General features: G+C 36.3%; 1 protein-coding gene and 1 pseudogene across 1 annotated transcript; both read right to left on the bottom strand.

Moving 5' to 3' along the window:
- Positions 1-282: 282 nt before the first annotated feature.
- On the bottom strand, positions 283-1,224 carry LOC125121057 (olfactory receptor 5W2-like; annotated as a pseudogene).
- A 10,730-nt stretch (positions 1,225-11,954) lies between these two features.
- On the bottom strand, positions 11,955-12,764 carry LOC125121058 (olfactory receptor 5W2-like). Its single transcript, XM_047769380.1, has one exon. It carries the CDS (start codon positions 12,762-12,764, stop codon positions 11,955-11,957), a length of 810 nt encoding a protein of 269 aa, XP_047625336.1.
- Between the last annotated feature and the right edge of the window lie 164 nt (positions 12,765-12,928).

A 12,928-nucleotide genomic window follows, 5' to 3' on the forward strand; every position in this document is an offset into this window, starting at 1 on the left:
ACTTGCCCAAAATATCTCATACTAGAGCAACTCAAGAACAGGAAAGAGAGGTATAAAAAGACTATCTTTGCAAAAAAGTAAAGTGACTCCAAGATGACTTTTCCTTAGTTTGGAGAAAAGATGAAGGTCAATAATGCCTGCTCCCTACAATCAACTTAGGCACAAAGGTAAGTAAGGGGCAATATCCAGAGGGTTGTACAGGTGAGACTACAGGAATCTATATCAAGGGACTTGAGCTTCAGCTCTCAGAATCTTTAAATAGATTTGGATGACAACCCTGTATTATCCAGCACATAATTTAGTACTGATTGTTTTCTTTAGGGGCAACGTTCACTTCCTTATTCCTTAAGCTGTAGATCAGTGGGTTTAACATGGGGATGACCACTGTGTAGAAGACAGAGGCTACTTTGTCCGTGTCCATGGAGTAACTGGAGCTGGGTCTGAAATACATGAACAGGAGTGTGCCATGAAACACAACCACAGCGGTTAAGTGGGAGGCACAATTAGCAGAAGGCTTTGCATCTCCCCTTGGCTGAGTTCATTCTAAGGATGGTGGTTAGGAAGTAGCTATAGGAGAGGAGGACAGTAATGATGCTACAGCCCACAACACAACAACTGGAGATGAGCAACATTATCTCATTGATGGTTGTATCTGAGGAGCTGAGGGCTAGCAAGGGTGGGAAGTCACAGGAAAAGTGCTCGATGATATTGGTATTGCAAAAGGATAATCGAAATGTACAACAGGTGTGGATTGCTGAATCCTCCAAACCTTCTACGTATACAATAGCCACAAGCCGGGTACAGACTCTCCTGGACATGGCCATTGTATAAAAGGAGTGGATTGCAAATGGCTACAAAACGGTCATAAGCCATGACAGCCAACATAAGGCATTCCACATCTGCAAAGGTCCCAAAAAGGTACATCTGGACAGCACATAAATTGTATGGAATCCTCTTTTGCTCAGATAAGGAATCAGCCAGCATCTTGGGAGAGACGGAGGAGGAGTAGCAGACATCACAGAAGGACAGATTGCTCAGGAAATAGTACATGGGTGTGTGGAGTCTGAGGTCCTTCTGGATCGACAGGATCATCCCTAGATTGGCCACCACAGTTATGCCATAAACCATCAGGAAGAGCACAAAGAGCCCCTGCTGCACGTCCTGTCTGCTTGAAAGTCCCAGGAACGTGAACTCAGTAAACATGGTGCAGTTCTCAGCTGCCATCGCTCAGACCTGGAAATCCCTGGTTGTGAAAGAGGAAATGGAAGTGGAGGGTAACATCATCTTACTATCTTAACTGTTCACCTACTAGTCTTTTCTCTATTTAGATAATTAGAGAAAGATATAATGCTAGGACTGCATGAGGTAAACTGACTCCTTAAAATATATCCAATTTAATATAAATCAATAAATGATAATAATAATGTCACTTACATTCATGTAGTGTTATACTGCTTGTGGCCCAGTTTTATTTAAATTAAATCATGCTAGTTTCAGACCAACATCGTAGTATTTAGGATCATTTTTGCTACTTCTCTCTCATATTAAGGAATTGATGTCTTCAGAATCAAGGGAGTAGTTCTTCAATTAGTTGCTCCAGATAACCCACATCTTCCAACAAGATTGTTGTTCTTTTTTAAATACTGTAAAATACTGTTTGATCCTGTTATAGAGGAGCATAGTATGAGTGGTACAAGTAACAGATATATAGTCCTTTTTATTTCCTTATTGTCTACCATTCAAGTAGGCAGAGCTATAGCATGTTCCTGGGTACAACATGTCCCTACTTCTCCATTCATCCTTCAGGTTCCGTCCAGGATCCACGAACAAAGGAAAGAAATATTTGGGGGATTCAGGATCCACTGGAGCAGGGAGGGAACCAAAGAAGGTAGAGTGATTCTGTGAGCTCTGTTTTGGGGAACTCAGATAGGAATACCCCAGGGCTCACCACAGTCCTCCTGGCACTCGTTGCTCAAGGGAAATTATGAAGAATATTGGAGCTTTAATTGTAGGGCTACTGGTAGGTCAGGTGGCACAGAGGCAAGAAAGACAGTGTGGTTTCCTGTGAGTCCTCCTGCCATAACAGACTGCAATCCACATGATGTAGTCACCAACAGATCAGACATATAAGAGGCTTGATAAGAAGACTCAAACGTTCACAATCCCCTACATCAGAGAGATTCGTATCTGAACTGTGCTGCCACCTCCATTCTTTAGAAAGTATAATAAGTTATACTATTGTTTAATTGTCTCCTTTGATACTATTGCTTGTATTTTTGAAATCTGCCTCCCTCTGGTTTAAATGAGTTGGTGTTCCTTGAAATTTCTGCCCCATTGTTATGATGCTACTCAACCAATTATCTTATATGTAACATCATAAATCCCCTTCTCTGTTCTTGGAGACTATCTATGATTTGGAGTTAAAGGTAGATAAAGAACTGAAAAAGAGGATCTGGAGAACAATCTGGTCATCAATGTGCAGGTCTCTAAACCCTTGGCTTAAACTTATTTAAATATCTGCCCATGTAGACAGATCATTTTTAAAAATGGTTTCTTTTAAAAATAAAAAATTCAAAAAAAAATATGAAAGGACAGGTGACACATTGAAAACAATATAAGATGTTTGACCACCACATTCTTGCTTTTTCATTGGTATTCTCTGCTCTCTCTCTATAGACATGTTTTAATTAAATACACAATGTAATTACAATAAAAGTTGTATAATATTTCATACACTTCTTTGGTTTTATAACATGCTTTCAGTTGAAAAGGACAGAATAACTAAAAGAATCTAAAATATAAACCTAAGAAACAGTAAACAAAAATTATTAGTACCCGAATCAGAACTATGGAGTTTTTTGTGTGGCCTACAGTTCTGTCTGTAAGAAGGTTCAGCGTTGTCTCCTGTCTGACTTAGATTATATAACACAATGTTTGATCCCTCGTTGAGTGTTGAACACTTGGTCTCTGGGGAATAAGTGACAAATATAACAGTATGGTTTAACACCTGTTATTTCTTACAAGCCAGGTGATTGAGAGAGAAGAAAATAATTTCTTAAAAATTTTACTGTTTTTACAGTTTTTCTAGTCCCTCTCTACCTTCCTGCCCAAGTATACTTATTTAACAATACTAAAGTGAGTTCTGTCAATGAGCATTCCTTATTTTCAGCTCAAAAATCTCTCTACAGGCATTTTGCTTTATTTCCATAATTTAGAACACACCAGTTCATGCTCACACTTGTGAGGTTTGTCAAACTCACATAGGTCTAACAAGATAATATTCTTATTTAGTTATTATGTTACAGTGTTTATTTAACTGAGTAAGCGGGTAAAAAGCGATTAGGTTACAAATCCTCAATGTTTGATTTCTCACTTTTCCATAAAAGTAAGCACCCCCCCATTCCCATATTCTTTAAATTTAACCATTTAAAAACCTACCTGGAATGAGCAAGTCTTTCTGTCTTTTCTCTCTGGTACATTCACAACAGGAAGACTGCGTTTTATTTCTATCTAGTGATTGTTGGGAATTACCTCTAAGCCTCAGATTGGATACTTCTGTGTTATGAGAACATAATTCATTACATTTCTGTTCCTCTAGTTCCCCTTGAGAATGGTGCATTAACTTTGGAAAAGGCTGAGTTTATAATTCTTCATTCTTTTCACCAAATTGATCAATGTCATAAATTTACCAGAATTTAATTATATGCACAATGGCTACCATACACCCACAGGCTCCTCCAGTGAAAACAGATGACTAATGAAATTGACATAGGTTCTCTACTAATGATTTCCATCTCATTTTCATTTCTGATCCAGTTTCTTCCATTTCTGAAATATCTCCCTAACTTCCCATTTAGAGTTATGACAGTCTTACTTATTGCTTTTATTCATTAGTCTTTGTATGAACCCTTTTCCCCAAGTACATACCAATCACCCTATTTCAATGATTTTTTGATTGTGTAGCTGCAGAAAACTTTTCCCTTCTTCAGTTCTAAGTTCTTTGACTAGCCAAATAATTAAATTGCTATTAAAACAGAGTAACAAGAAAAAAAATAGTTTTCTATGTATGGAGATCCCATTAAAAGAATGAGATGAAAAGTGACCAAAGCAGGCAATTTTTATGCCTTTTAGACAAGAAAACAATACATTTGTGAAGAATTGACAGGACAAAGAGGTTTAGGACCCTGGGTAGTAATTAGTAAAGAACTAACAAGGTTTGGTTATACAGACCTCTTGGTCCTAAGTTCTCTGTTTCTGATGATGTGAATATCTTTTACCTTCCTGGCACAGAGAGGAGAATTTTTTTTTAAATCTAATTTTTAATGCTACACCTGAGGCATAAGGGTCAAATGGGAGCTGTAGCTGCCTGGCTACTCTATAGGCACAGCAACTTGGGATCCGAGCGGTGTCTGGGACCTATACCATAGATCATGGCATTGCCAGATCGTTAACTCACAGAGCGAAGCCAGGGATCAAACCTGCATCCTCATGGATAATAGTTGGGTTCTTAACCCCCTGAGCCACAACAGGAACTCTGAGGGGAAGATTTATTTCCTGCTTTCTGGAGTACAAAGGAGGGTCAGCATGTCCTTTTTCCATTGGCTTCTTTTTAAATAACTTTAATTGAAAGTAATTAATATGCAAAATGCTATATTTTGGAATATCATATGCTGCTCTCTTTCAATTGTCTAACTTCCATCACACATAGTACACTCTTTATTGAATTCTATACTTTATTTGTATATGGACATACCTCATTTTATTGTGCCTCACTTTATTGTGACTTGCAGATAGTTTTGTTTTTTGCAAATTGAAGGTTTGTTTTAACCCTGCATCAAGCAAATCTCAGTGCTGTTTTTTTTCCAATAGAATTTACTCACTTCATGTCTCTGTATCACATTTTTTTTTTCAGGGCTGCAATTGCAGCATGTGTAATTTCCCATTCTAGGGGTTGAACTGGAGCTGCAGCTGCCAGCTTATGCCACAGCCACGTCAATATGGGATTAGAGCTGTATCTGCACCTATGCCTAAGGTATCATTAACCCACTGAGGCCAGGGGTAGAAGTTGCATCCTCAGGGACACTGTCAGGTTTTTAACCCACTGAGCCACAATAGGGAATGCTAAAGACTCAGATGATGGTTAGCAATTTTTAAGCTATAAAATGTGGGTTCTTGTTTGTTTTGTTTTTTAGGACCATACCCACAACATATGGAGGTTCCCAGGCTAGGAGTCTAATCAGAGCTGCAGTGCTGGCCTATTCCACAGCCACAACAGCACCAGATCTAAGCTGCATCTTTGACCTACACCACAACTCACAACAATGCCAGATCCTTAACCCACTGAATGAGGCCAAACCATGTCCTCATGGATATGAGTTGGGGTCATTACCATTGACCTACAACAGAAGAACCTATAAAGTAATTTTTAATTATGGTTTGTACATTTTTTTCAACACAATGCTATTGCATACACAATGGTATTGCATAAAACTACAGTGTAGTGTAAATCTAAATTTCATATGCATTGGGAACCAAAAAAAATTGTAAAACTCCCTTTATTGCAGTATTCACCATATTGTGGTGGTCTGATACTGAATCCCTTAATATTTCTGAGGTCTGCCTATATGTGTCTTTGTACTTTCCTGCAATCCTTAGCATAAGATTTTCATAAGTAATGACTTAGTAAGTGTGTGTTATTAAACATTTTCCTGTTGTCGAGCTGGTGAATGTTCTCTGTCTCTGGTGATATAGGCTGGTAGATATTCAACAAAATTATAAATAAACAGAATTTGAAGGTTGTATCTACTAGTATAATTCATATGAACAAGGACAATCTTCTATTTTAAAAATGTCTTGGGATAACCCTTTCCAAAAAATAGCCAAGGTCTATTTGTTTCCAAAATAGCTACTTTGTATACATAAAAACATAGTGAGAGAATGGTGATGATCAGGAGCTGGAGGTGAAGGAATTGAGGAGATGTTGGTTACAAATTTGTGCAATGAACTAGTTCTGGAGATCTAACACACAGCATTTTGTTTAATGTTACAATACTGTGTTATATAAAGTTGCTAGGAGACTAGATCTTAAATGTTCTCACCACTAAAAATAAACAATAATTATGTGAGAGATGCAGATGGTAGCTAAAGATATGATAGTAATTGTATTCCAATGCATAAATGTATCAAATAAATACTGTACTGCACAATTCCAGGGAGCAAGGAGAATAAATAAGATGTTGCCCCTGAAGTTGTGCAACATGGCAGCCTTAGGCAATTCTCTCCTTATTGGCTGTGTTCTGAGTGATAATTCATAATAGATGAGTCACTTCAGGATGCCAAAAAGCACACTTTTCTATGTATTCATTAAAATACACTGCTGAATGTAACAGAAAATAAGGTTTTACTACTGGTTGTTCTGTGTTATTTTAATTATCATAGTTCTTTACCATGAAGCAGGAAATTGCAAAGTAATTTTGTGTGTGCAAAGTAATTTACAAAGTCATAAGTATAAGCCAATGCATATTTACAAATATTACAAGAGGTTTGTTTATTCTGAACCTTCCTTGGGAACTAGATATAAGCCTAAATTTTTTGCGGGGTCCTATAATGTTAGAGTAAAATGTAGGCTAAAATCATTAAAATAAGATATTCTTTGATATGTGCTAAATGGTGCCTCAGTAATATATTAATTGTTGCTTTATTGCAATTGTTTGAGTGATGATGTCTATACAGATATACTTAATTTAATATTATAGGAGATATTTTGAGGCCAAGCCCAAACTAAGTGATTGTAGTAATTTGCCACGTATTAAATTGAACCGGCTAATGCATTTGTGTTACCTAAGAACTTTACCGCCATTATCAACTTCTCTGGTTATGTATTTGAAGGATGGAGTTTGTCTTTGCTTCCTTTATTATGATTCCTTTTCAAACTCCTTTTCCAATCAGGTGCTTCTCTGTCTCCTGGGGTGACAAATCTCTTTGGGTTTCACTCTGTTGAGATAGGACATATATTTAGCTTCCTAAACACCACTGCCCCTGCAGACCATTTAGTATAACTTCTCTCCACCACGAGGGAATGAACTATAGTGAGTACACTATTATTAAAAATTGGATAATTAACTTCTTAATGGGTTTTACATTTAATTGAAGTTGGCTTCCTTACATCATGGAAGAAAATCATGTGGCTGGAATTTAATACATCAGAGACAAGCAAGTGAGAAAAAAAAAAACTGTATCTACATGACTTGCCCTGTGCTACTGTGACTCTATATGTAAAACTTTATAGACAACTGTTTATTATAAACACCTGGCTTTAGAAAATAGTTGTGTGGCCCTGAGTCATGGGCCAATATGTGGAAGTTCAGTCATGATAATCATACCAAGGAAAACCAGCTTCATTAAGCCTCCTTGTTGCTGGAAAAAAAAAAAAAAAAAAAAAGGAGTGCTCATGGCTTATATAATTCATCTCTGGATTTTTAATAAAAGTAGATAATTATTTACTAATCTATAAATGTTGCACTATAAATACATTAGATATATTTAAAATATAAAAATAGTCTAGACTGTTTTGTGTATAAAAATGTTCTAAGGATAAAAATGTATAAGCATAAAATTCTGAAATTTCTTATAATCTAATTAACGATGAACAGATTTTTTGAAAATATTTTTGATGTGTAATGCGCATGTCAAGAATTAATAATACCTATATTGATATACATTTTCCAAAAAAATACCCCTGTAGTCACAAGACAAAGTAAAAATTTTTCAGAATCAGAAGTTTCCATAATGGCTCAGTGGTTAACGAATCCAACTGGGAACCATGATGTTGCGGGTTCGATCCCTGGCCTCGCTCAGTGGGCTAAGGATCCTGCATTGCGGTGGTCTTGACATAGGCTGGCGGTTACAGCTCCGATTAGACCCTCCTGGGAACCTCCATATGCCATGGGAACAGCCCTAGAAAAGGCAAAAAGTCAAAAAAAATATTTTTTTAAGAATTAACAGTCTTCTATATATATGCTCCCTCCTAAGCTGCTGCTCTCTTGCCACCAAGGATATAGTCCTCATTTTGCCCCAAATAAAACTTAAATTAACTCTCAGCTTTTAGGTTGTGCATACTTCTACTCTGTCTGAAGAGAGGTTTGAACTATATAATCCTATATTTATTTTATTCTATCAATGAATAACACACAAAGTTATTTCTATCTTTGGGGAGATAAAAAAATAACAGATGAGTGGAAATATATTTATATTAAAGGACTATATTACATCAATTTGACCAGAAATGGAGGTGGTAATGATGGAAGAAAAATAGCAGAGGTTTCAGGAGCCATAACACCATCAATATGGACTCATTTAACTATCTTTCTGTTCTGCATTTTGGTTGTAAGAAACTTTTCAGAAAAATGGATATCTAAATTTTTCAGTCATCAGAGAAATCATGTCCTTTACATAAAGGGGAAAATAAAAATGACAGACAATATTAAATGGTTAGGATGTGGAATAGCCAGAACACTCACTCACTGGAAATATGTAAGGTGAAATATGGATTTGCATACTTCATTGGAAACCAATTTGATGATATTTACTAAATCTAAATTTTTTTGGGGGGCTTTTGTCTTTTTAGGGTCACACCTATGGCATATGGAGGTTCCCAGGCTAGGGGTCAAATGAGAGTTGTAGCTACACCACAACCACAGCAATGCCAGGTCCAGCCTATGCCATAGCCATAGCAATGCCAGGTCCGAGACTTGTCTGCAACTTATACCATAGCTTAGGGCAACGCCAGATACTTAATCCACTGAGCAAGGCCAGGTATTGAACCCTCATCCTCATGGATACTATATAGGATCGTTAACCACTGAGCCACAATGGGAACTCCCTAAATCTAAATTTTATGCACACATGTGTATACATACATTTTCAAACTCTGATCTTATACACAAGATAAATTAATGTGTTTCTCTAACAAATGACATGTTCAAGAATTAGCATTACTAGCATTCCTGGTAATACAAAAGAGGAAAAAAATACTATACTGTCTATTAACATTAAAGTGGATAAATAACGACATAATTGCACAAACAATTACTATACAACCCTGAGAATGAGTGTTCTGCAACTACACGTGACAAGAGATGGATTGCACAAGTATGCAGTTGAGTGAAATGATACATACTGTAGGCATCCACTTATGTATGGTTCAAAAAAGCACAAAATTAATTTACCAAAACAAAAGTCAAGAAATACATAGTCTTGGTGGTAAGAGACCAGCAGTTTATGAGCGAGCATATAGAAAGGATTTGTTGATTCTGGAAATGTTTGCATCTTGATCTGGGTCCTGACTACAGGGGTAATTTTTTTGAAAATATATATTCATATAGTTATGATTTAGGTATTCTCTTTATGCACAACATTTTTACATATCAAAAACATTTTCTAAAAGCAAAGCCATTTCATCATTAAATTATAGAAACTTCAGAATTTTATTATTATATATTGTTATCCCTAGACAATTTTATACACAAAAATTCCCAGTATATTTATGTTACATTATATAACATTATATTACATTGTATTATATATTACTCCAGAGAATAATGTGGCACTAGATGGTCTCCTTATACCTCTGAGACTGAGACCCATCTTTGCTTGAACTTTAGGCCTAAATGTCTTATTCCTGCCATGCTGCTGTTCAATATAGCACCTAGATGATAAATAAAATTTCAAAAGAGAATAAACTTCAGATGGGTTAATCAACAAAATAATATAACTAAAAAAGCATCCTCCACTTTTTTCTACTTTTATGCATCCCCTGCCAGGTCTCAGAATCCCAGAAAGAGTAATACCCTGGAGTCTCATTATCTTCCTTGGTTTTACTGGAAACCTAAAATGTTTTTATTCAAAGACATTTTATAAGGGGACCTAGACAGCCTTAGGTATTGACTTTTGGCTTGTTTTATTGTGGCAAACACTCAAAAGCACCCTTGATTTTTATATTGGCCTTCAAATGCATGTCCTTTTCCCTGTTTACTAAACAAGCTACTTCCAGTGATTTATCACCAGCAAACTAAAGCATAGATATCAAATATCTTCTCTCTCTTTCTCTTTTCTTTTTTTTTTTTGCATTTTTAGAGCCACAACTATGGCATATGGAGACTAGGGGTCCTATACCAACTGCACCCACCTGTCTGCACCATAACCACAGCAACACAGGATCCTTGCTGAGAATGTAACCGACACTACAGCTCACAGCAGTGCCAGGACCTTAACCCATTGAGTGAGGCCAGGGATTGAACCCATGTCTTCATGGATGCTAGTCGGGTTCACCAACCGCTGAGCCATGATGGGAACTCCAAGTTTTTAAATATCTCCTAAATGCCCAGAAAAGACCTCTTAGTTTTAATTATTTTTCAAAAAATATATCTATAATTCTTTATAAGTATGTGCTATTTTTAGCATTCCCAACCACTTTATGCATTTAGATATAAGATATAAAATGTGGAGTTCCCATCTTGGCTCAGTGGTTAATGAATCCTACTAGGAACTATGAGGTTGAAGGTTTGATCCCTGGCCTTGCTCAGTAGGTTAAGGATCCGAGGTTGCTGTGAGCTGTGGTGTAGGTTGCAGATGTGGCTCAGATTCCTCATTGCAGTGGCTCTGGTGTAGGCCAGCGGCTACAGTTCCTATTAGACCCCTACCCTGGGAATCTACATATGCCATGGGAGCAGCCCTAGAAGAGACAAAAAGACCAAAAAAAATGTATTTTTAAGATACATACAAGAGCCTCAGTGATTTCCTTTCTTCTGCCACATATGAATATATGTTTAATAAAAATTAACCTCTCTTGGCTTTCTTTCTCTTTTTTCTCTCTTTCTCTCTCTCTCTCTTTCTTTCTCTTTCCAGTTTGTGTTACAGATGCTGTGTAAGTGTTTTGGATATGAAGGATGGGATACTTAGTCTTTGAGCAAAGATTGTTGACAGTCTCATATTCTAGGCAATGATTTAATAAAAGGGTGATATTAAAAACAATGATTAAAGAAGATAGATGTGAACTATAAAAAGGAATATTTAATCAGAGCCGAGAAGTGGAAAGAGTTGTTAGTTAATAATTATAGTATATGATATAATTTACCAGGCACTTTAATTGCTTTTTGTCATCTATCCATATTGGATTTATTTAATTCTAGAAAGGATACAACTGTGTACCTCAAGACATCTATAACTTTTGAACAAGCTGCCTAGAATTCTTTCCTTCTGCAAATTAAGTATTTTTAGAACTGAGAATAAATATCTCTATCCAACAAAGCCTCTTTCCTGCACACTAAATTTTGATATTTGTTTGGGGATTTTTAACTCTACGTCTTTTTTTACTTAATGAAAATTTTAAACCTTCTTATGAATTATTTGTGTTCTTAGATAATTCGTATTTGTTTATTTCTCTAGATTATAGCATTTATTTTTATACAGGCTACTGGATTCTTCGTGAAATGGAAAGTACTTAAAAGAAAAATATGCACTTAGCAAACACTCAATAAATCTATTTTAAATAATGTTTTATGAACAAGAAAACAAATGAGAATATCAGAAATTAGAGGCATCAGGAAGGTATGAACAGAGAGGGGTTTTCATAGATAAATTCAAAGCCCATAGTAAAGCATGACAAGTTTGGGAAACTGCAACATTTTCTTATTGCATGACTCTAGTATAAATACTCATTATTTAATAATTTGAGAAAATTATGTTTCTCATATACAATACCATACAATTTTATACAAACAATAATTATTATATGTGTGCATATGCATAATATCTTTAAAGCCATCCTTTTTAAAATTTTTTAGTTTAGTTTTCAGTTTTTCTAGGGTTTTTTTCACGTCCTTGCTCCTTAGGCTGTAAATCAGAGGGTTTAACATGGGAATCACAAGGGTGTAAAACAATGAGGTTATTTTGTCTCAATCAAGAGAGTAGGAAGAGCTTGGTCTTAAATACATGAAAGGCAGGGTTCCTTGGAAAATTGTAACTTCAGTGAGGTGGGAAGTACAGGTGGAAAAAGCTTTGAACCTCCCCTCAGCAGAGCAGATCTTCAAAACTGATAGGGAAATATAACAATAAGAGACAAGGACTCCTGAAATGGAACTCAGTTCAATGAAGCCATAAATAGTGAATATTGCTAACTCATTGATCTGTGTATCTGAGCAAGACAGCAATGAGAGAGGAGGAATATCACAGAAGAAATAGTTAATCTCATTTGATGCACAGAAGCATAAGTGGAATGCTAGTGTTGTGTGTATCAAAGAGTCTGCCATTCCCACCATGTAAGCCCCAGCCATGAGCAGGGAGCACACTCTGCTGGACATGCTGACTGTGTAGAGCAAGAGGTTGCTGATGGCCTTGTACCAATCATATGCCATCACTGCCAGCAGTAGACACTCAGTATCTGCAAAGGTGCAGGAGATTAGGAATTGCAGAGCACAGCCAAATAAGGGAATTGACTTGTTCTTGGCCAAAACGTTGAAAAGCATCTTGAGTCCAATTGTTGTGGAATAGCAGAGGTCACCGAAAGAGAGGTGACAGAGGAAAAAGTACTTGGGTGTGTGCAGCTGGGGATCCATTCTTATTGAAATGATCATTCCAAGGTTTTCCAGAAGGTTAATTGGATAAACAAGTAGAAACATGGTAAACAGGGCGACTTTCATCCCCAGTGTATTAGTGATTCCTAAGAAAATGAATTCAGTCACTGATAAGCAATTTTCTTTTTCCATTATTTTTTTCTTTTTTATCTAAATTTTTTATAAAATGATCAAGAAAAGGATAGACAAATGTCCGGACATCTACAAAATATCTGTAAAGCAGAACACAATTTCTTTCTGCAATTGTCTTTTTATGCTCAGAAAATTATCCAGCATGTACCCACTCTTTCAGAGAA

Source organism: Phacochoerus africanus, chromosome 2 (assembly GCF_016906955.1).
Source record: "Phacochoerus africanus isolate WHEZ1 chromosome 2, ROS_Pafr_v1, whole genome shotgun sequence".
Lineage (NCBI taxonomy): Eukaryota > Metazoa > Chordata > Mammalia > Artiodactyla > Suidae > Phacochoerus > Phacochoerus africanus.

What these genes read in the sequence shown, in the direction of transcription:
- LOC125121058 (XM_047769380.1), bottom strand. Translation starts at nt 12,764, where the DNA reads ATGGAAAAAGAAAATTGCTTATCAGTGACTGAATTCATTTTCTTAGGA.